The 24826-nt window shown below is 53.3% G+C and overlaps 1 protein-coding gene across 7 annotated transcripts in view; it reads left to right on the top strand.

Moving 5' to 3' along the window:
* LOC140419820 (ankyrin repeat and protein kinase domain-containing protein 1-like) overlaps nucleotides 1-24826 on the top strand; it is a 73909-nt gene that overhangs the window by 33641 nt on the left and 15442 nt on the right. For 5 of the 7 annotated variants that reach the window (XM_072503837.1, XM_072503838.1, XM_072503841.1 and 2 more), the window contains 3 exons: nucleotides 6252-6400; nucleotides 19021-19070; nucleotides 20564-20722. In XM_072503837.1, coding sequence (XP_072359938.1) covers nucleotides 6252-6400; nucleotides 19021-19070; nucleotides 20564-20722 — 358 coding nt within the window. Of the gene's footprint in view, nucleotides 1-6251; nucleotides 6401-7508; nucleotides 8724-19020; nucleotides 19071-20563; nucleotides 20723-24826 lie in introns of those variants that run through there. The other 2 variants (XM_072503839.1, XM_072503836.1) reach the window with 2 other exon arrangements.

Here is a 24826-nt window from a genome sequence, read left to right as displayed (position 1 = left end):
AGTGTTTGATGGGGACAGTGTCGAGGGAGCTTTACTCTGTATCTAACCCCGTGCTGTACCTGTCCTGGGAGTGTTTGATGGGGACAGTGTGGAGGGAGCTTTACTCTGTATCTACCTCCGTGCTGTGCCTGTCCTGGGAGTTATTGATGGGGACAGTGTAGAGGGAGCTTTACCCTGTATCTAACCCCGTGCTGTACCTGTCCAGGAGTGTTTGATGGGGACAGTGTAGAGGGAGCTTTACTCTGTATCTAACCCCGTGCTGTACCTGTCCTGGGAGTGTTTGAAGGGGACAGTGTAGAGGGAGCTTTACTCTGTATCTAACCCCGTACTGTACCTGTCCTGGGAGTGTTTGATGGGGACAGTGTAGAGGGAGCTTTACTCTGTATCTAACCCCGTGCTGTACCTGTCCTGGGAGTGTTTGATGGAGACAGTGTGGAGGGAGCTTTACTCTGTATCTAACCCCGTGCTGTTCCTGTCCTGGGAGTGTTTGATGGGGACTGTGTAGAGGGAGCTTTACTCTGTATCTAACCCCGTGCTGTACCTGTCCTGGGAGTGTTTGATGGGGACAGTGTCGCGGGAGCTTTACTCTGTATCTAACCCCGTGCTGTGCCTGTCCTGGGAGTGTTTGATGGGGACAGTGTGGAGGGAGTTTTACTCTGTATCTAACCCAGAGCTGTACCTGTCCTGGGAGTGTTTGATGGGGACAGTGTAGAGGGAGCTTTACTCTGTATCTAACCCCGTGCTGTACCTGTCCTGGGAGTGTTTGATGGGGACAGTGTAGAGGGAGCTTTACACTGTATCTAACCCCATGCTGTACCTGTCCTCGGAGTGTTTGATGGGGACAGTGTAGAGGGAGCTTTACTCTGTATCTAACCCCGTGCTGTCCCTGTCCTGGGAGTGTTTGATGGAGACAGTGTAGAGGGAGCTTTACTCTGTATCTAACCACGTGCTGTACCTGTCCTGGGAGTGTTTGATGGGGACAGTGGAGAGGGAGCTTTACCCTGTATCTAACCCCATGCTGTACCTGTCCTGGGAGTGTTTGATGGGGACAGTGTAGAGGGAGCTTTACTCTGTATCTAACCCCGTGCTGTCCCTGTCCTGGGAGTGTTTGATGGAGACAGTGTAGAGGGAGCTTTACTCTGTATCTAACCACGTGCTGTACCTGTCCTGGGAGTGTTTGATGGGGACAGTGTAGAGGGAGCTTTACTCTGTGTCTAACCCCGTGCTGTACCTGTCCAGGAGTGTTTGATGGGGACAGTGTAGAGGGAGCTTTACTCTGTATCTAACCCCGTGCTGTACCTGTCCTGGGAGTGTTTGATGGGGACAGTGTAGAGGGAGCTTTACTCTGTATCTCACCCCGTGCTGTACCTGTCCTGGGAGTATTTGATGGGGACAGTGTCGAGGGAGCTTTACTCTGTATCTAACACCGTGCTGTACCTGTCCTGGGAATGTTTGATGGGGACAGTGTAGAGGGACCTTTACTCTGTATCTAACCCCGTGCTGTGCCTGTCCTGGGAGTGTTTGATGGGGACAGTGTGGAGGGAGCTTTACTCTGTATCTAACCCAGTGCTGTACCTGTCCTGGGAGTGTTTGATGGGGACAGTGTAGAGGGAGCTTTACTCTGTACCTAACCCCGTGCTGTACCTGTCCTGGGAGTGTTGGATGGGGACAGTGTAGAGGGAGCTTTACCCTGTATCTAACCCCATGCTGTACCTGTCCTCGGAGTGTTTGATGGGGACAGTGTAGAGGGAGCTTTACTCTGTATCTAACCCCGTGCTGTCCCTGTCCTGGAAGTGTTTGATGGAGACAGTGTAGAGGGAGCTTTACTCTCTATCTAACCACGAGCTGTACCTGTCCTGGGAGTGTTGATGGGGACAGTGTAGAGGGAGCTTTACCCTGTATCTAACCCCATGCTGTACCTGTCCTCGGAGTGTTTGATGGGGACAGTGTAGAGGGAGCTTTACTCTGTATCTAACCCCGTGCTGTCCCTGTCCTGGGAGTGTTTGATGGGGACATCGTAGAGGGAGCTTTACTCTGTATCTAACCCCGTGCTGTACCTGTCCTGGGAGTGTTTGATGGAGACAGTGTAGAAGGCGCTTTACTCTGTATCTAACCCCGTGCTGTACCTGTCCTGGGAGTGTTTGATTGGGACAGTGTAGAGGGAGCTTTACTCTTTATCTAACCCCGTGCTGTACCTGTCCTGGGAGTGTTTGATGGGGACAGTGTCGAGGGAGCTTTACTCTGTATCTAACCCCGTTCTGTACCTGTCCTGGGAGTGTTTGATGGGGACAGTGTGGAGGGAGCTTTACTCTGTATCTACCTCCGTGCTGTGCCTGTCCTGGGAGTGTTTGATGGGGACAGTGTAGAGGGAGCTTTACCCTGTATCTAACCCCGTGCTGTCCCTGTCCTGGGAGTGTTTGATGGGGACAGTGTAGAGGGAGCTTTACTCTGTATCTAACCCCGTGCTGTACCTGTCCTGGGAGTGTTTGATGGGGACAGTGTAGAGGGAGCTTTACTCTGTATCTAACCCCGTGCTGTACCTGTCCAGGAGTGTTTGATGGGGACAGTGTTGAGGGAGCTTTACTCTGTATCTAACCCCGTGCTGTACCTGTCCTGGGAGTGTTTGATGGGGACAGTGTAGAGGGAGCTTTACTCTGTATCTAACCCCGTACTGTACCTGTCCTGGGAGTGTTTGATGGGGACAGTGTAGAGGGAGCTTTACTCTGTATCTAACCCCGTGCTGTACCTTTCCTGGGAGTGTTTGATGGAGACAGTGTGGAGGGAGCTTTACTCTGTATCTAACCCCGTGCTGTACCTGTCCTGGGAGTGTTTGATGGGGACTGTGTAGAGGGAGCTTTACTCTGTATCTAACCCCGTGCTGTACCTGTCCTGGGAGTGTTTGATGGGGACAGTGTCGAGGGAGCTTTACTCTGTATCTAACCCCGTGCTGTACCTGTCCTGGGAGTGTTTGATGGGGACAGTGTAGAGGGAGCTTTACTCTGTATCTAACCCCGTGCTGTTCCTGTCCTGGGAGTGTTTGATGGGGGCAGTGTCGAGGGAGCTTTACTCTGTATCTAACTCCGTGCTGTACCTGTCCTGAGAGTGTTTGATGGGGACAGTGTAGAGGGAGCTTTACTCTGTATCTAACCCCGTGCTGTACCTGTCCTGGGAGTGTTTGATGGGGACAGTGTAGAGGGAGCTTTACTCTGTATCTAACCCCGTGCTGTACCTGTCCTGGGAGTGTTGATGGGGACAGTGTAGAGGGAGCTTTACTCTGTATCTAACTCTGAGCTGTACCTGTCCTGGGAGTGTTGATGGGGACAGTGCAGAGGGAGCTTTACTCTGTATCTAACCCCGTGCTGTACCTGTCCTGGGAGTGTTTGATGGGGACAGTGTAGATGGAGCTTTACTCTGTATCTAACCCTGTGCTGTACCTGTCCTGGGAGAGTTTGATGGGGACAGTGTAGAGGGAGCTTTGCTCTGTATCTAACCCCGTGCTGTCCCTGTCCTGGGAGTGTTTGATGGGGACAGTGTAGAGGGAGCTTTACTCTGTATCTAACCCCGTGCTGTATCTGTCCTGGGAGTGTTTGATGGGGACAGTGTAGAGGGAGCTTTACTCTGTATCTCACCCCGTGCTGTACCTGTCCTGGGAGTGTTTGATGGGGACAGTGTAGAGGGAGCTTTACTCTGTATCTAACCCGGTGCTGTACCTGTCCTGGGAGTGTTGATGGGGACAGTGTAGAGGGAGCTTTACTCTGTATCTAACTCTGTGCTGTACCTGTCCTGGGAGTGTTTGATGGGGACAGTGTAGAGGGAGCTTTACTCTGTATCTAACCCCGTGCTGTACCTGTCCTTGGAGTGTTTGATGGGGACAGTGTAGAGGGAGCTTTACTCTGTATCTAACCCGGTGCTGTACCTGTCCTGGGAGTGTTGAAGGGGACAGTGTAGAGTGAGCTTTACTCTGTATCTAACTCTGTGCTGTACCTGTCCTGGGAGTGTTGATGGGGACAGTGTAGAGGGAGCTTTACTCTGTATCTAACCCCGTGCTGTACCTGTCCTGGGAGTGTTTGATGGGGACAGTGTAGAGGGAGCTTTACTCTGTATCCAACCCTGTGCTGTACCTGTCCTGGGAGAGTTTGATGGGGACAGTGTAGAGGGAGCTTCACTCTGTATCTAACCCCGTGCTGTACCTGTCCTGGGTGTGTTTGATGGGGACAGTGTAGAGGGAGGTATACTCTGCATCTAACCCCGTGCTGTACCTGTCCTGGGTTTGTTTGCTGGGGACAGTGTCGAGGGAGCTTTATTCTGTATCTAACCCCGTGCTGTACCTGTCCTGGGAGTGTTTGATGGGAACAGTGTAGAGGGAGCTTTACTCTGTATCTAACCCCGTGCTGTATCTGTCCTGGGAATGTTTGATGGGAACAGTGTAGAGGGAGCTTTACTCTGTATCTAACCCTGTGCTGTACCTGTCCTGGGTTTGTTTGCTGGGGACAGTGTCGAGGGAGCTTTATTCTGTATCTAACCCCGTGCTGTACCTAGCCTGGGAATGTTTGATGGGGACAGTGTAGAGGGCGCTTTACTCTGTATCTAGCCCCATGCTGTACCTGTCCTGGGAGTGTTTGATGGGGACAGTGTAGAGGGAGCTTTACTCTGTATCTAACCCCGTGCTGTACCTGTCCTGGGAGTGTTTGATGGGGACAGTGTAGAGGGAGCTTTACTCTGTATCTAACCCCGTGCTGTACCTGTCCTGGGAGTGTTTGATGGGGACAGTGTAGAGGGAGCTTTACTCTGTATCTAACCCCGTGCTGTACCTGTCCTGGGAGTGTTTGATGGGGACAGTGTAGAGGGAGCTTTACTCTGTATCTAACCCCGTGCTGTACCTGTCCTGGGAGTGTTTGATGGGGACAGTGTAGAGGGAGCTTTACTCTGTATCTAACCCTGTGCTGTACCTGTCCTGGGAGTGTTTGATGGGGACAGTGTAGAGGGAGCTTTACTCTGTATCTAACCCCGTGCTGTACCTGTCCTGGGAGTGTTTGCTGGGGACAGTGTAGAGGGAGCTTTACTCTGTATCTAACCCCATGCTGTACCTGTCCTGGGAGTGTTTGATGGGGACAGTGTAGTGGGAGCTTTACTCTGTATCTAACCCCGTGCTGTACCTGTCCTGGGAGTGTTTGATGGGGACAGTGTAGAGGGAGCTTTACTCTGTATCTAACCCTGTGCTGTACCTGTCCTGGGAGTGTTTGATGGGGACAGTGTAGAGGGAGCTTTACTCTGTATCTAACCCCGTGCTGTACCTGTCCTGGGAGTGTTTGATGGGGACAGTGTAGAGGGGGCTTTACTCTGTATCTAACCCCGTGCTGTACCTGTCCTGGGAGTGTTTGATGGGGACAGTGTAGAGGGAGCTTTACTCTGTATCTAACCCCATGCTGTACCTGTCCTGGGAGTGTTTGATGGGGACAGTGTAGAGGGAGCTTTACTCTGTATCTAACCCAGTGCTGTACCTGTCCTGGGAGTGTTTGATGGGGACAGTGTAGAGGGAGCTTTACTCTGTATCTAACCCCGTGCTGTACCTGTCCTGGGAGTGTTTGCTGGGGACAGTGTAGAGGGAGCTTTACTCTGTATCTAACCCCATGCTGTACCTGTCCTGGGAGTGTTTGATGGGGACAGTGTAGAGGGAGCTTTACTCTGTATCTAACCCCGTGCTGTACCTGTCCTGGGAGTGTTTGATGGGGACAGTGTAGAGGGAGCTTTACTCTGTATCTAACCCTGTGCTGTACCTGTCCTGGGAGTGTTTGATGGGGACAGTGTAGAGGGAGCTTTACTCTGTATCTAACCCCGTGCTGTACCTGTCCTGGGAGTGTTTGATGGGGACAGTGTAGAGGGAGCTTTACTCTGTATCTAACCCCGTGCTGTACCTGTCCTGGGAGTGTTTGATGGGGACAGTGTAGAGGGAGCTTTACTCTGTATCTAACCCTGTGCTGTACCTGTCCTGGGAGTGTTTGATGGGGACAGTGTAGAGGGGGCTTTACTCTGTATCTAACCCCGTGCTGTACCTGTCCTGGGAGTGTTTGATGGGGACAGTGTAGAGGGAGCTTTACTCTGTATCTAACCCCGTGCTGTACCTGTCCTGGGAGTGTTTGATGGGGACAGTGTAGAGGGAGCTTTAGTCTGGAGCCCGTGTGCCTCTTGTGAAGTGATCAAATAGATGAGTCCTGATCCGAACCTTCGAAGATATCGTTTTCTCCTGCCAGGTTGCGGACTTCGGCCTGTCCAAGCTGAAGCAGTTTGCTTCCAGCTCAGCACTGACATCTATCGCCGGGACGATTGAGTACCTCCCGCCAGAAGCACTAAAATCAGACATCAATCAGTACAAACCCATCCCCGCCACGGACGTTTACAGGTCAGTGTGACCCCTTGAAGGAGTGTGGGGGGGAGGGGAGCATCAACCCAACAGACCCCTCGTCTCAGAGTGCTCTCTTGGCGTCCGTGGTTCTGTACAACTGCATGACGACGGTGTTGCATGCTGGGATGGCTGATCGCGACCCATCGGCGGAACCACTGGCTACCTCCGCCAGCGTGAGGTTGCCCACCATGGGAAACCCCATTGGCCGGCCGTCAGGACGGCGAGTCCCGCCAATTGTCCACCTTGGCAGGAAGAATAGCGGTGAAGCCTTGCATCGAAAAGGCGAGAGGCGGCCGAGCTCCGACCGGTGCAGAGGTATCTGGGCGCCTGAGTTCATGAAACGCAAAACAGCTGGCACACGGGTGCAGCAAGGGGTGGGATCCTCTGAGCCCCCAGCCGCGTGGTTTCTGGCGCCGAGTTGCTATAATCCCGTTACTTGTCAATGGGATTTCCCATTGAAGTCACACCCACGCCGCCGGGAAACCCCATGGTCGGTGGGTGGCGTGGGGGCCCTGGGGGGAGGGGGGGGCAGTGGCGTCATAAGCGGGAACAGAGAATTCAGCCCCATTCCCAAAGCTAATAGAATGTTATTGTTTATGAAATGAAAATGAAATGAAAATCGTTTATTGTCACAAGTAGGCTTCAAGTGAAGTTACTGTGAAAAGCCCCGAGTCGCCACATTCCGGCACCTGTTCGGGGAGGGTAGTATTGTGAGGGGAATTGAATACAAAAGTAGGGAGGTTATGTTTCAGTTATACAGGACATTGGTGAGACCACATCTGGAGCACTGTGTACAGTATTGCTGTGGTAATCACCACTGTTGTATATATTAGGAGATGTGTGGTGAGGCCCTGTACTACAGGTACGGGGGTAGTTCCCTGCCTGCTGGCTCCGCCCAGTAGGCGGAGTACAAATATGTGTGCTCCCTATACAGCAGCCATTTCGCCAGCTGCTGTAGGAAGCCACACATCTTAGAGTAATAAAGCCTCAGTTGTATTCAACTCTCGTCTCTGTGTAATTGATCATGCATCAATTTATTACTCTAAGATTTTCAGAAGATGGACCTCCGCATCAAGCCGGATCGCCTGCAGCTGGATCCGCAATCAGGCGACGCCAAAAAGGACTTTGAACATTGGCTAGCCTGTTATGAAGCTTACATCAGGTCTGCACCAGACCCAATCCCGGAAGCTCAGAAAATTCAGATCCTCTCCACGCGGCTGAGCTCCAACGTCTTTCCTCTTATCCAGGACGCGCCGAACTACGAGGAAGCCCTGGCGCTGCTGAAAGAGAATTACACCCAGCGCACGGACACGCTCTTCGCCAGGCACGCGCTCTCCACTCGCTGTCAGCTCCCTGCTGAGTCGGTAGAAGATTTCTGGTGTGCTTTAATTCCTCTGGTCAGAGACTCTGACTGTCAGGCCGTCACGGCCACGGAACATTCCAACCTCCTCATGCGGGACGCCTTCGTTACGGGGATAGACCTCATACGCCAGTGACTTTTAGAGGGGGCCACGCTCGACCTCGCAGCAACAAAAAAACTGGCGCTATCGATGACGATCGCCTCGCGCAATATTCAGGCCTCCACCCCCAGCCACGCGGCCCACCCCTCCTACACATCGTGGACTCCGCAGACGGCTGCCCCAGCGGGGGCCTCACCCAGCCAATACGCCTGTGCCACGTGCCAGCCAGCCAACCCCGGGGGCCCCCGATGTTACTTCTGCAGGCAACAGAAACTCCCCCGCCAACGCTGTCCGGCCCGCACCGCCCTTTGCAAGGCCTGCGGCAAGAAGGGGCACTTCGCTGCGGTGTGCCAGGCATGCTCAGTCGCCGCTATTGCCCCGACCCCCCTCGCGTACGGACAATGGGCGCCGCCACCTTCACCTCCCCGGACCACGCGCGGCCAGTGGGCGCCGCCATCTTCTCCCCCGCAGACCATGCGCGGCCAGTGGGCGCCGCCATCTTCCCCTTCTCGGACCACGTGCGGCCCATGGGCGCCGCCATCTTTTTCACCCCCCCCCCGCCATGTGCGGCCCGTGGGCACCGCCATCTTGTCCATCCCAAGATCACCAGGCGCCGCCATCTTGTCTTCCCCACGGCACATGGGCACCACCATTGTTCCAGGACCCGTGCCCCCCCCCCCCCCCCCGGGCACCCCATCGTTCGACACCAGCGACAACCAGCCACGACTCGCCTCGGTCACCATCGACCAGTCTCGCCTGCACAACCTGACCACCGCCTCGACAAGCGTGAAGATCAATGGGCACGAGACCTCCTGCCTGCTGGACTCCGGGAACACCGAGAGCTTCATCCACCCGATACGGTAAGGCGCTGCTCCCTCGCGGTACACCCCGCTAACCAAAGAATCTCCCTGGCTTCCGGATCCCACTCCGTGGCGATCCAGGGGTACTGTATAGTCACACTCACGGTCCAGGGCGTAGAATTCAGCGACCTACGGCTCTACGTCCTCGCCAACCTCTGTGCTGCCTTGCTACTTGGCCTGGACTTCCAATGTAACCTCCAGAGCCTAACCTTGAAATCCGGCGGGCCCCTACCACCCCTCGCTGTGTGCGGCCTCGCGACCCTAAAGGTCAACCCACCTTCCCTATTCGCAAACTTAACCCCGGATTGCAAACCCGTCGCCACTAGGAGCAGACGGTACAGCACCCAGGACAGGACCTTCATCAGGTCTGAGGTCCAGCGGCTGCTGCGGGAAGGTATCACCGAGGCCAGTAACAGCCCCTGGAAAGCCCAAGTGATAGTGGTGAAAACCGGGGAGAAAAACAGGATGGTCGTTGACTTCAGTCAGACCATCAATCAGTAAACGCAGCTCGATGCGTACCCCCTCCCACGCATATCTGATATGGTCAATCAGATTGCGCAGTACCGGGTCTTCTCGACAGTGGACCTGAAATCTGCCTACCACCCGCTCCCCATTCGTAAGGTGGACCGCCCATACCCTGCCTTCGAGACAGATGGTCGCCTCTATCACTTCCTCAGGGTCCCCTTTGGCGTCACCAACGGGGTCTCGGTCTTCCAAAGGGAGATGGACCGAATGGTTGACCGTTACGGACTGCGGGCCACTTTCCGCACCTAGACAATGTCATCACCTGCGGCCACGATCAGCAGGACCACGACGCCAACCGTGCCAAATTCCTCCACACCGCCACTCTCCTCAACCTCACCTACAACAAGGAGAAGTGCATGTTCAGCATGAACCGATTAGCCATCCTCGGCTATGTGGTCCAGATCGGAGTTCTGGGGCCCGACCCCGATCACATGCGCCCCCTCATGGAACTCCCCCTCCCCCACTGCCCCAAGGCCCTCAAACATTGCCTGGGGTTCTTTTCATACTACGCCCAGTGGGTCCAAAACTACGCGGACAAGGCCCGCCCACTCATCCAGTCCACCCTTTTCCCCCTGACGGCCGAGGCTCACCAGGCCTTCAACCGTATTAGAGCCGATATCGCCAAGGCCACGATGCATGTAGTAGACGAGACGCTGCCCTTTCAAGTGGAGAGGGACGCATCAGACATCGCCCTAGCCGCCACCCTCAATCAGGCAGGCAAACCCGTGGCATTCTTTTCCCGCACCCTTCATGCCTCCGAAATTCGACACTCATCCGTCAAAAAAGAGGCCCAGGCTATCATTGAAGCTGTGCGACATTGGAGGCATTACCTGGCCAGCAGGAGATTCACCCTCCTCACTGACCAACGGTCGGTAGCCTTCATGTTCAATAACACACAGCGGGGCAAGATCAACAACGATAAATTCTTGAGGTGGAGGATCGAGCTCTCCACCTACAATTACGAGATTTGGTATCGCCCCGATAAGCTCACCGAGCCCCCCGATGCCCTATCCCGAGGTACATGTGCCAGCGCACAGGTAGACCGACTCCGGGCCTTGCACAACAACCTCTGTCATCCAGGGTGTTATAACCTGCCTACTTACCATTGGCTGGGGACTAATGACAATCCCACAATCCTGTGGGAGTATGAGCTTCCCCAATGAGGGGGGCGGAGAAACCATTAGTAAAGTCCTAGTATAAATAAAGCTGCCCAGTTTGGAAGCAGCAGGAAGGAGTGTGCAGCAAGGGAAGTTACTGCTGCTGTTATATATATATGTTATTGTAAATAAATGTTATTACTTTGTATCCTTAAAACTCGTGCTGGATTCTTCGTGGCCCTCACAAAACTGGCGACGAAGGTAAAAGTGAATAGCTGTCTACACTGCTGAAGCCACCTCCCTGGATTTTTGTTGGATACAGGTTGGAAGTTGTTTTCTATTATACCATGCCTCTGTACGGACGTTTGGGTGTTTTTGATGCTGCGCTGGAAAGCTGGAACCAGTATACACAACGGATGCGTTACTATTTCCGGGCAAACAATATCACCGAAAACGAGCGACAGGTGGTCATATTGCTCACCGCCTGCGGCCCGCATACGTTTGGGGTGATTAGGAGCCTTATGTACCCAGCTGCGCCGGACACCAAAACGTTTGACGAACTTGTGAATATAGTGGGGCAACACTTTAACCCAATCCCGTCCACGATAGTCCAGCGTTACCGGTTTAATACCGCTGAGAGGACCCCTGGAGAATCCCTTGCCGACTTTCTATCCAGGCTACACAGGATTGCAGAGTACTGTGACTATGGTGAGACCTTGTCAGAAATGTTACGCGACCATTTGGTTTGCGGTATTAACAATGCGGCCACCCAGAGAAAGTTGTTAGCGGAGCCAACATTGACTTTTCAACAGGCCATTCAAATAGTATTGTCCCGAGAGAGCGCAGAGCGAGGAGTACAGGAGCTACAGGGAATGGAAGTGCATGCCTTGGGGCGCAACCCCTTCCGTCCGAAAACGTCCCGCACTCCTGCGGTACCTTGGGCGAGGCAACGTCTGGACCGACGCCAGTGGCCGTTGGACATTCTTCCCCGAAGGGAGCCTTCTCCAGAACCAATGGATGAGGAGCCATGTCCGTGTCAGACTTGTAGGCGCCGACCCCGTCGCGGACGGCGGTCCTGGGGGCGCCAGAGGCGCCGTCGTTCCGACCGAAACTGGGACCAGCCCAGGGGCTGTAACTGGGACCAGCCCAGGGGCCGTACCTTCCATGTGGATGAACCTGCGGCGACCACTCCTGAGGACGTGGAGACGGAGGACTGCCTGCAGCTGCATTGTGTGGCAGCTCACCTTGTGTCCCCCATTAAGGTGACAGTACGGGTCAATGGCCACCCGCTTGAGATGGAGTTGGACACTGGCGCAGCGGTCTCCGTGATCGCCCAGAGGACATTCGACCGCATCAAGCAGGGTATACAGATCCTTACATTAACCGACTCACAGGCCAGGTTGGCCACCTACACGGGAGAACCACTGGACATTGCAGGAACTACAATGACCCCTGTTGTCTATGGACGCCAGGAGGGGCGTTTCCCACTTATCGTGGTGCGCGGCCATGGGCCCAGCCTGTTGGGTCGGGACTGGTTGCGCCATTTGCGGTTGCAATGGCAGCACATCCTCCAAACAGTTTCTGAAGGGTTGACTGAGGTGCCAGGACGATACCCAGATGTATTCCAGCCTGGTTTGGGGAAAACAAAAGGGGCCGTAGCCCGTATCCAAGTTGAACCAGGAGCCACGCCGCGCTATTTCCGGGCGCGCCCGGTGCCTTACGCCTTGCTCGAGAAGGTAGAAGGGGAGCTCACTCGTTTGGAGCGTTTGGGTATTATCAGGCCCGTCCGTTTTGCTGACTGGGCAGCATCAATTGTACCTGTAATGAAGCCAGATGCCACAGTTCGCTTGTGTGGCGACTATAAACCTACAGTGAATACGGCTTCCCGACTCGACCGATATCCAATGCCTCGCATAGAGGATCTCTACGCGAAGCTTGCAGGTGGACTCTCGTTCACAAAATTAGATATGAGTCACGCCTACCTGCAGTTGGAGCTGGACCCTGCCTCCCGACCATATGTAACAATTAATACACACCGGGGCCTGTATGAATATACACGGTTGCCCTTTGGAGTATCCCCTGCCTGCGCAATTTTTCAACGTGTTATGGAGGGCATTTTGAGAGGTTTACCACGTGTGGCTGTCTACCTAGATGACGTTTTGATCACAGGGACGTCGGAGCAGGAACATTTGGAAAATCTGGAGGCTGTCCTTAGACGCCTTTCGGAGGCTGGAGTCCGTTTACGTCGCACAAAGTGCGTATTTCAAGCAAAGGAAGTAGTCTACCTAGGTTATCGGGCGGACCGTGAAGATTTGCACCCCATCGCAGAGAAGGTGCGTGCAATTCAATAGGCCCCCGCCCCGACTGACACTTCGCATCTTCGTTCTTTTCTCGGTCTCGTAAACTATTACGGGAAGTTCCTCCCCAATCTGGCAACTACGCTGGCCCCCTTACACCTGCTGCTAAAGAAAAATCACACCTGGGTTTGGGGTCAGCCGCAAGAAACCGCTTTCCGGCGGGTAAAGCAACAATTATCGTCGTCTGGGTTACTAACCCACTATGATCCGGGAAAGCCTTTGCTCGTCACATGCGATGCATCCCCGTATGGTATTGGGGCCGTCCTGTCCCACAAGATGGAGAACGGGGCGAGCGACCGATAGCTTTCGCCTCCCGCACATTGACTGCAGCGGAGAAAAAGTACGCGCAGATCGAGAAGGAGGGCCTGGCAGTGGTTTTTGCAGTGAAACGCTTCCACCAGTACGTGTACGGCCGCCATTTCACTATCGTGACTGATCATAAGCCTCTGCTAGGAATTTTTAGAGCGGATAAGCCAATACCGCCCATTGCTTCTGCACGGATCCAGCGCTGGGCTTTGTTGCTTGCTGCATACGAGTATTCTCTGGAGCACAAACCAGGTACGCAGATAGCAAATGCCGACGCACTGAGCCGATTGCCTTTATCGACCGGCCCCATGTCGACCCCCACGACCGGTGAGGTGGTTACAACCCTGAATTTTATGGACACCTTGCCTGTCACGGCATCACAGATCCGTGAGTGGACCCAGACGGAGCCAGTCCTGTCAAAGGTTCGGCACATAGTCCTGTATGGTGGGCAGCATAGACAGCTCCCAGGCGAGTTGCGGGCATTTTCCTCCAAGCTGTCAGAGTTCAGCGTGGAAGACGGCATCCTCTTGTGGGGGGACACGTGTGTGATTGTCCCGGAAAAAGGCCAGGAGCTGATACTAACAGACTTGCACAATGGGCATCCGGGCGTGACCAAGATGAAAATGTTGGCCCGGAGTTATGTTTGGTGGCCAGGCCTCGACACCGACATTGAGAAGGTGGCCCAAAACTGCTCCAATTGCCAGGAGCATCAGAAGCTTCCGCCGGCCGCGCCCCTACATCACTGGGAATGGCCAGGGAGGCCTTGGGCACGCTTACATGCAGATTTCGCAGGCCCTTTTCAGGGATCTATGTTCCTTCTATTAATCGCCGCCCAGTCTAAATGGCTAGAGGTGCATAAGATGCAGGGGACAACGTCCTGCGCAACAATTGAAAAGATGCGTTTGTCGTTTAGTACGCATGGCCTCCCCGAGGTGCTGGTCACGGATAACGGCACTCCATTCACGAGTGAGGAGTTTGCTAGGTTTACAAAGATGAACGGCATCCGCCATATCCGCACTGCCCCTTACCACCCAGCTTCAAATGGGTTGGCAGAGCGCGCAGTGCAAACATTCAAAAGAGGCCTAAAGAAGCAGTCTTCCGGATCAATGGACACGAGACTGGCTCGCTTTTTGTTTACATATAGGACCACCCCCCATGCAGTGACTGGGATAGCTCCCGCAGAACTCCTAATGGGCCGGAGACTTCGCACCCGCCAGGGTATGGTTTTCCCGGACATTGGCGCAAAAGTACGCCGCACACAGGAACGGCAGGGACAGGGATTTTCTCGGCATCGGCCGATTCGGCAGTTTGCGCCCGGTGACCCAGTGTTCGTTCGGAATTTTGCTGGTGGTGCCCAGTGGGTTCCTGGTGTAATCTTTCGCCAAATGGGCCCTATATCGTACCAAGTGCAAGCCCAGGGTCGTCTCCAGCGCAAACATGTAGACCACGTTCGGTCCAGAAGACTATCCCCTCAAAAGATTCCCTGCCCCCGGAGCTCATTGCTACAGCCGCAGAGACCAAAGACAAGGGAAGGTAGTCCTCACAATCTTCCACTGGTGCCTCACTCGAAGCCTGCGCAGGTCGTTACGGGACCGAATGGAGATAGAGACGCTGACATGACGGAGGCAGCAGACTCTGACTCCGAGATGGAGACACAGGATGCATCAGAGGGGGAATCCTCGGGTCCAAGGGCCGTGGATGTACAACCGCGCCGTTCATCACGGAAGCGTCGGTCTCCGTCTTGTTACACGCCGCCTGATCCAGCGCCGCGTGCAAATGGTGTCCGGCCTGCGGGAAAACGAGTCCGACGCCCTCCTTCGCCAGGGTCTTCGGTGGATTCCTTGGACTGGGGGGGGAGGGATGTTATAACCTGCCTAATTACCATTGGCTGGGGACTAATGACAATCCCACAATCCTGTGGGAGTATGAGCTTCCCCAAAGAGGGGGGCGGAGAAACCATTAGTAAACTCCTAGTATAAATAAAGCTGGCCAGTTCAGGAACCAGCAGGAAGGAGTGTGCAGCAAGGGAAGTTGCTGCTGCTGTTATGTATATATGTTATTGTAAATAAATGTTATTACTTTGTATCCTTAAAACTAGTGCTGGATTCTTCGTGGCCTTCACAAAACAGGGGTCACACGTTTTTACCATTTCCTCAAGGCCCGCAATCTGCCCTACTCCATCGAGGAAGTCAGGACCGTCACCAGAGACTGCCAGGTCTGCGCGGAGTGTAAACCGCATTTCTACCGGCCAGACCGTGCGCACCTGGTGAAGGCCTCCCGCCCCTTTGAACGCCTCAGCGTGGACTTCAATGGGCCCCTCCCCTCCACCGACTGTAACACGTACTTTCTCAATGTGGTCGGTGAGTACTCCAGATTCCCCTTCGCCGTCCCATGCCCCGATATGACGTCTGCCACCGTCATCAAAGCCCTCAGCACCATCTTCGCTCTGTTCGGTTTCCCCGCCTACGTCCACAGCGACTGGGGATCCTCATTTATGAGCGATGAGCTGCGCCAGTACCTGCTCAACAGGGGCATTGCCTCGAGCAGGACGACCAGCTACAACCCCCGGGGAAACGGGCAGGTGGAGCGGGAGAATGGGATGGTCTGGAGGGCCATCCAGCTGGCCCAACAGTCCAGACATCTCCCGGCCTCCCTCTGGCAGGAGGTCCTCCCCGACGCACTTCACTACATTCGGTCGCTCCTGTGCACGGCGACTAACGAAACCCCCCCATGAACGTCTCTTTGCCTTCCCCAGGAAGTCCACCTCCGGGGGTTCACTCCCAATGTGGCTGGCAGCTCCAAGACCCGTTCTGCTCCATAGACCCAACCAACTCCACAAGGCGGACCCGTTGGCTGAGAGGGTACAACTACTCCACGCAAACCCGCAGTACGTCTACGTAGTGTACCCCAACGGCTGCCAAGACACAGTCTCCCTCAGGGACCTGGCACCTGCTGGTTCCACACACACACCCCCTCCAACCCGGCGCCACCCTCCCTCCTCCCAGCGCACCCCACCGCAGCCCCCGCTCCGGGACAATCCGTCCTCCCCTTGCTCCCACCCGGGGATGAAGAGGATTTCGACACACTCCCGGAGTCACTGAAGACCAAGCCGCCACTGGAGTCGCCACCAGCTCTGCGGCGCTCTCACCGACAGATCAAGGCACCGGACCGCCTGAATTTGTAATATTATCTGTACTTTTAAAACACAACTTTCTGTATACAGTTCTCCACCATCCCCGCCGGACTCATTTTTTTAACAGGAGGTGAATGTGGTAGTCACCACTGATGTATATATTGTATATATAGGATGTTGATATAGGTGCTTTACGGTAAGGCCCCTATACTACTGGCACGGGGGTAGATCCCTGCCTGCTGGCTCCGCCCAGTGGGCGGAGTATAAATATGTGTGCTCCCAGTACAGCAGCCATTTTGTCAGCTGCTGCAGGAGGCCACACATCTTAGAGTAACAAAGCCTCGATTACATCCTACTCTCATCTTTGAGTAATTGATCGTGCATCAGTCTCTATCCCTCTCTCTCTATCTCTCTCTCTCTCCTCCCTCTCTCTCTCTCTCTCTCTCCCTGTCTCTCTCTGTTTCTATCTGTCTCTATCCTGGGCTAAATCACTGTCTTTGCAAGCAGACCCAGGCAGGCCAGCAGCACGGTTCAATTCCCGTACCAGCCTCCCCGAACGGGTGCCGGAATGTGGCGACTAGGGGCTTTTCACAGTAACTTCATTTGAAGCCTACTTGTGACAATAAGCGATTTTCATTTCATTTCATTTTCATTTCATCTCTCTCTCCCTCTATCTCTCTCTCCCTGTTTCTATCTCTCTGTCTCTCTCTCTGTTTCTCTCTGTCTCTATCTCTCTCACTCTGTCTCTCTCTCTTTGTTTCACTCTCTCTCGCTCACTCTCTGACTCTCTGTCTCTCTCTCTCTCTATCTCTATTTCACTCTCTCTCGCTCTCTCTCACTCTCTGACTCTCTCTGTCTCTCTCTCTCTCTGTTTCACTCTCTCTAGCTCTCTCTCTGTCTCCATCTCTCTATGTCTCTATCTCTCTATGTCTCTATCTCTCTATGTCTCTATCTCTGTTTCTCTCTGTCTCCATCTCTCTCACTCTGTCTCTCTCTCTTTGTTTCACTCTCTCTCGCTCACTCTCTGACTCTCTGTCTCTCTCTCTCTCTATCTCTGTTTCACTCTCTCTCGCTCTCTCTCACTCTCTGCCTCTCTCTGTCTCTCTCTCTTTGTTTCACTCTCCCTCGCTCTCTCTCACTCTCTGACTCTCTCTGTCTCTCTCTCTCTCTGTTTCACTCTCTCTAGCTCTCTCTCTCTCTGTCTCCATCTCTCTATGTCTCTATCTCTCTATGTCTCTATCTCTCTGCCTCTCTCTGTCTCTCTCTCTTTGTTTCACTCTCTCTCGCTCTCTCGCTCACTCTCTGCCTCTCTCTGTCTCTCTCTCTTTGTTTCACTCTCTCTCGCTCTCTCTCACTCTCTGACTCTCTCTGTCTCTCTCTCTCTCTGTTTCACTCTCTCTAGCTCTCTCTCTCTCTGTCTCCATCTCTCTATGTCTCTATCTCTCTATGTCTCCATCTCTCTATGTCTCTATCTCTCTATGTCTCTATCTCTCTGCCTCTCTCTGTCTCTCTGTCTCTGTTTCACTCTCTCTCGCTCTCTCGCTCACTCTCTGCTTCTCTCTGTCTCTCTCTCTTTGTTTCACTCTTTCTCACTCTCTCTCACTCTCTGACTCTCTCTGTCTCTCTCTCTCTCTGTTTCACTCTCTCTAGCTCTCTCTCTCTCTCTGTCTCCATCTCTCTATGTCTCTATCTCTCTATGTCTCTATCTCTCTGCCTCTCTCTGTCTCTCTCTCTTTGTTTCACTCTCTCTCGCTCTCTCGCTCACTCTCTGCCTCTCTCTGTCTCTCTCTCTTTGTTTCACTCTTTCTCGCTCTCTCTCACTCTCTGACTCTCTCTGTCGCTCTCTCTCTCTGTTTCACTCTCTCTAGCTCTCTCTATCTCTCTGTCTCCATCTCTCTATGTCTCTATGTCTCTATCTCTTTGTTTCACTCTCTCTCGCTCTCTCGCTCACTCTCTGCCTCTCTCTGTCTCTCTCTCTTTGTTTCACTCTCTCTCGCTCTCTCTCACTCTCTGACTCTCTCTGTCTCTCTCTCTCTCTGTCTCCATCTCTCTATGTCTCTATCTCTCTATGTCTCTATCTCTCTATGTCTCTATCTCTCTGCCTCTCTCTCTTTGTTTCACTCTCTCTCGCTCTCTCGCTCACTCTCTGCTTCTCTCTGTCTCTCTCTCTTTGTTTCACTCTCTCTCGCTCTCTCTCACTCTCTGACTCTCTCTGTCTCTCTCTCTCTCTGTCTCCATCTCTCTATGTCTCTATCTCGCTATGTCTCTATCTCTCTATGTCTCTATCTCTCTATGTCTCTATCTCTCTATGTCTCTATCTCTCTATGTCTCTATCTCTCTGCCTCGCTCTGTCTCTCTCTCTTTGTTTCACTCTCTCTCGCTCTCTCTCACTCTCTGACTCTCTCTGTCTCTCTCTCTCTCCATCTCTCTATGTCTCTATCTCTCTATGTCTCCATCTCTCTATGTCTCTATCTCTCTATGTCTCTATCTCTCTGCCTCTCTCTGTCTCTCTCTCTTTGTTTCACTCTCTCTCGCTCTCTCGCTCACTCTCTGCTTCTCTCTGTCTCTCTCTCTTTGTTTCACTCTCTCGAGCTCTCTCTCTCTCTGTCTCCATCTCTCTATGTCTCTATCTCTCTATGTCTCTATCTCTCTGCCTCTCTCTGTCTCTCTCTCCCTGATTTTCTCTCTCTCTCTGTCTCTCTTTATCACCTTGATGGGGACTGTGATGGGTGTTGCTCTGATTGGGGATGGGTCACTAGGTCAGACCGTGACCCCCTCCCCCCCCTCCCCAGTGGTACGGCAGTACGGGACGCTGGGAATTGCGTGGGACCTTTTTTGCCGGGTTTCAGGTGATCTCTGCTCTTTTTGTTCCTTCATAGCTTCGGGATCCTGATGTGGAGTATCTTGACTGGCAAACAGCCTTACAGCGGTAAGCAGGGGATCTGAGTGAGTGGGAGAGGGGGGAGGGGGAGGTGGGCTGAGGTGGTGGGCAAGCCCAGGGTGACTCGAGGGAGGGGCATGACTGAGCCCACCTACAGCCCCGCTTTGATCGGCACCCCATCCACAAACATTCACTCCCTCCACCACCGACGCACAGTGACAGCAGCGTGTGTACCATCTACAAGATGCACCGCAGCGACTCACCAAGGCTCCTTCGACAGCACCTTCCAAACCCACCACCTCTACCATCTAGAAGGACAAGGGGCAGCAGACACATGGGGAACTCCACCACCTGCAAGTTCCCCTCCGAGCCCCACACTCACCATCCTGACTGGGAAACATATCGGCCGTTCCTTCACTATCGCTGGGTCACAATCCTGGAACTCCCTCCCTGACAGCACTGTGGGTGTTACCCACACCACACAGGGACTGCAGCCGGTTCAAGAAGGCGGCTCACCCACCACCTCCTCAAGGGGCAATTAGGGACGGGCAACAAACACTGGGCCTGACCAACGAGGCCACACATCCCAGAAATGAATAAAGTGGTCAGATCCCAGACCAGACCCCAACTTTTGTTGGGATAGTGGACAAAAACACCAAACAATTTGGAATCTGCAAAACAGTTTGTCAAATAAAAGGAAAAGCTTTAATTTACAATCTATACCTGCCACTAATCCCAGTTCAGCAACCCAATACAGTTCAAATGCCACTTAAAAATAAAGTTAACACAACAGTTTACTTGTTTATCTGTGTAGACCTTTGTAGAGAGAGATCCTTTTCAGGAACAACCCAAAAATCCTTGTGTCTTGTCAGACTCCAACCCCATGGCCAACTGTTGCTCAACTTAAAATGCCAGAACAAACTGCAAAACAACAGACCGACCTGGCTTCTCCCATTAATTGACGCTTGAGAGGCTTGAGTTGGAGGAACCGGGAGATCTCAGGGGGTTGTGGAGGACCAAGGGATATCAAAGAAGTAGGGAGTCGGAACGTTGAGGCCACAGAGGGATTGGAAAATGAGGACGAGGATTTTAGAATTGACCGGGAGTCAACGTAAGTCACAACGGGAAAGGGGTGGGAGAGTGGGGGAGAGGTGGGGGGGGGGGTGGGGGGGGGGGGGAGGGGGGGGAGGGGGGGGTGGAGGAAGGGGTGGGGGAGGAGTTGGTAATTGAGGAATGGGGATTTGTGTGAGCTAAGACCTGGGCAACAGAGCTTTGGCTGACCAGATGTTTAGGGAGGATAGAACAAGTGGAGACCAAACGTGAGCGGAGAGGCAGGAGGTTCTGGAACATTCCGGTCGCTGCGGTAATGCAGGCAGGAGGCAAGCTAGGCCGGAGGGCTGACATTGTAAGAATTTTCCATTACTCTGCGAGCGACTGGTAGCCATAGCCCTCCCTCAGTCGGTTTCTTCCCTCGAAGCCTATTTCAGTAGGCCTCATTTTCCAATTCTGATCACGGCTCCCACTTCTCTCAATTCCCAAAGATGCGAATGAGGTGCTCATCCAGATCCTCATCCCGACAGGTCAAAGGCCAGACCTCAATCTCCTGCCAAGCGAGGAAACATTGGAAAAATTGAAAGATCTGAAGGAGCTGATGCAGAAATGTTGGCATGACCAACCACAAGATCGGCCACCATTTAACGGTAAGAAAATGGACCCCGGGCATGACAATCTGCTTCTGACACACCACATTGAACACATGTACAAGACAGGTACAGCACAGGGTCAGACACAGAGTAAAGCTCCCTCTACACTGTCCCCATCAAACATTCCCAGGACAGGGACAGCACGGGGTTAGATACAGAGTAAAGCTCCCTCTGCACTGTCCCCATCAAACACTCCCAAGACAGGTACAGCACGGGGATAGGTACAGAGTAAAGCTCCCTCTACACTGTCCCCAACAAACACTCCCAGGACAGGTACGGCACGGGGTTAGATACAGAGGAAAGCTCCCTCTACACTGTCCCCAACAAACACTCCCAGGACAGGTACAGCACGGGGTTAGATACAGAGTAAAGCTCCCTCTACACTGTCCGCATCAAACACTCCCAGGACAGGTACAACACAGGGTTAGATACAGAGTAAAGCTCCCTACACTGTCCCCATCAAACATTCCCAGGACAGGGACAGCACGGGGTTAGATAGAGAGTAAAGCTCCTTCTGCACTGTCCCCACCAAACACTCCCAGGACAGGTACGGCACGGGGTTAGATACAGAGGAAAGCTCCCTCTACACTGTCCCCAACAAACACTCCCAGGACAGGTTCAGCACGGGGTTAGATACAGAGTAAAGCTCCCTCTACACTGTCCGCATCAAACACTCCCAGGACAGGTACAGCACAGGGTTAAATACAGAGTAAAGCTCCCTCTACACTGTCCCCATCAAACATTCCCAGGACAGGGACAGCACGGGGTTAGATACAGAGTAAAGCTCCCTCTACACTGTCCCCATCAAACACTGCCAGGACAGGTACAGCACGGAGGTAGATACATAGTAAAGCTCCTTCTGCACTGTCCCCACCAAACACTCCCAGGACAGGTACAGCACGGGGTTAGATACAGAGGAAAGCGCCCTCTACACTGTCCCCAACAAACACTCCCAGGGCAGGTACAGCACAGGGTTAGATACAAAGTAAAGCTCCCTCTACACTGTCCCCATCAAACACTCCCAGGACAGGTACAGCACGAGGTTAGATACAGAGTAAAGCTCCCTCTACACTGTCCCCATCAAACACTCCCAGGACAGGTACAGCACGGGGTTAGATACAGAGTAAAGCTCCTTCTGCACTGTCCCCACCAAACACTCCCAGGTACAGCACGGGGTTAGATACAGAGGAAAGCTCCCTCTACACTGTCCCCATCAAACATTCCCAGGACAGGGACAGCACAGGGTCAGACACAGAGTAAAGCTCCCTCTACACTGTCCCCATCAAACACTCCCAGGACAGGTACAGCACGGGGTTAGATACAGAGTAAAGCTCCCTCTACACTGTCCCCATCAAACACTCCCAGGACAGGTACAGCACGGGGTTAGATACAGAGTAAAGCTCCCCCTAGACTGTCCCCATCAAACACTCCCAGGACAGGTACAGCACGGGGTTAGATACAGAGTAAAGCTCCCTCTACACTGTCCCCATCAAACACTCCCAGGACAGGTACAGCACGGGGTTAGATACAGAGTAAAGCTCCCTCTACACTGTCCCCATCAAACACTCCCAGGACAGGGACAGCACGGGGTTAGATACAGAGTAAAGCTCCCTCTACACTGTCCCCATCAAACACTAACAGGACAGGTACAGCACGGGATTAGATACAGAGTAAAGCTCCCTCTACACTGTCCCCATCAAACACTCCCAGGACAGGTACAGCACGGGGTTAGATACAGAGTAAAGCTCCCTCGACACTGTCCCCATCAAACACTCCCAGGACAGGTACAGCACGTGGTTAGATACAGAGTAAAGCTCCCTCTACACTGTCCCCATCAAACACTCCCAGGACAGGTACAGCACGGGGTTAGATACAGAGTAAAGCTCCCTCTCCACTGTCCCCATCAAACACTCCCAGGACAGGTACAGCACGGGGTTAGATACAGAGTAAAGCTCCCTCTACACTGTCCCCATCAAACACTCCCAGGACAGGTACAGCACGGGGTTAGATACAGAGTAAAGCTCCCTCTACACTGTCCCCATCAAACACTCCCAGGACAGGTACAGCATGGGGTTAGATACAGAGTAAAGCTCCCTCTACACTGTCCCCATCAAACACTCCCAGGAGAGGTACAGCACGTGGTTAGATACAGAGTAAAGCTCCCTCTACACTGTCCCCATCAAACACTCCCAGGACAGGTACAGCATGGGGTTAGATACAGAGTAAAGCTGCCTCTACACTGTCCCCATCAAACACTGCCAGAACAGGTACAGCACGGGGTTAGATACAGAGTAAAGCTCCCTCTACACTGTCCCCATCAAACACTCCCAGGACAGGTACAGCACGGGGTTAGATACAGAGTAAAGCTCCCTCTACACTGACCCCATCAAACACTCCCAGGGCAGGTACAGCACGGGGTTAGATACAGAGTAAAGCTCCCTTTACACTGTCCCCATCAAACACTCCCAGGACAGGTACAGCATGGGGTTAGATACAGAGTAAAGCTCCCTCTACACTGTCCCCGTCACACACTCCCAGGACAGGTACAGCACGGGGTTAGGTACAGAGTAAAGCTCCCTCTACACTGTCCCCATCAAACACTCCCAGGACAGGTACAGCATGGGGCTAGATACAGGGTAAAGCTCCCTCTACACTGTCCCCATCAAACACTCCCAGGGCAGGTACAGCACGGGGTTAGGTACAGAGTAAAGCTCCCTCTACACAGTCCCCATCAAACACTCCCAGGACAGGTACAGCACGGGGTTAGATACAGAGTAAAGCTCCCTCGAGACTGTCCCCATCAAACACTCCCAGGACAGGAACAGCATGGGGTTAGATATAGAGTAAAGCTCCTTCTACACTGTCCCCATCAAACACTCCCAGGACAGGTGCAGCACGGGGTTAGATACAGAGTAAAGCTCCCTCTACACTGACCCCATCAAACACTCCCAGGGCAGGTACAGCACGGGGTTAGGTACAGAGTAAAGCTCCCTCTACACTGTCCCCATCAAACACTCCCAGGACAGGTACAGCACGGGGTTAGATACAGAGTAAAGCTCCCTCTACACTGTCCCCATCAAACACTCCCAGGACAGGTACAGCACGGGGTTAGATACAGAGTAAAGCTCCTTCTGCACTGTCCCCACCAAACACTCCCAGGTACAGCACGGGGTTAGATACAGAGGAAAGCTCCCTCTACACTGTCCCCATCAAACATTCCCAGGACAGGGACAGCACAGGGTCAGACACAGAGTAAAGCTCCCTCAACACTGTCCCCATCAAACACTCCCAGGACAGGTACAGCACGGGGTTAGATACAGAGTAAAGCTCCCTCTACACTGTCCCCATCAAACACTCCCAGGACAGGTACAGCACGGGGTTAGATACAGAGTAAAGCTCCCTCTAGACTGTCCCCATCAAACACTCCTAGGACAGGTACAGCACGGGGTTAGATACAGAGTAAAGCTCCCTCTACACTGTCCCCATCAAACACTCCCAGGACAGGTGCAGCACGGGGTTAGATACAGAGTAAAGCTCCCTCTACACTGTCCCCATCAAACACTCCCAGGACAGGGACAGCACGGGGTTAGATACAGAGTAAAGCTCCCTCTACACTGTCCCCATCAAACACTAACAGGACAGGTACAGCACGGGATTAGATACAGAATAAAGCTCCCTCTACACTGTCCCCATCAAACACTCCCAGGACAGGTACAGCACGGGGTTAGATACAGAGTAAAGCTCCCTCGACACTGTCCCCATCAAACACTCCCAGGACAGGTACAGCACGTGGTTAGATACAGAGTAAAGCTCCCTCTACACTGTCCCCATCAAACACTCCCAGGACAGGTACAGCACGGGGTTAGATACAGAGTAAAGCTCCCTCTCCACTGTCCCCATCAAACACTCCCAGGACAGGTACAGCACGGGGTTAGATACAGAGTAAAGCTCCCTCTACACTGTCCCCATCAAACACTCCCAGGACAGGTACAGCACGGGGTTAGATACAGAGTAAAGCTCCCTCTACACTGTCCCCATCAAACACTCCCAGGACAGGTACAGCATGGGGTTAGATACAGAGTAAAGCTCCCTCTACACTGT

The sequence above is a fragment of the Scyliorhinus torazame genome, chromosome 5, assembly GCF_047496885.1.
Source record: "Scyliorhinus torazame isolate Kashiwa2021f chromosome 5, sScyTor2.1, whole genome shotgun sequence".
In the NCBI taxonomy this organism is placed as follows: Eukaryota; Metazoa; Chordata; class Chondrichthyes; order Carcharhiniformes; family Scyliorhinidae; genus Scyliorhinus; species Scyliorhinus torazame.
Note: the sequence above shows the minus strand (reverse complement) of the source record. Positions and strands in the feature narration are given on the sequence as shown.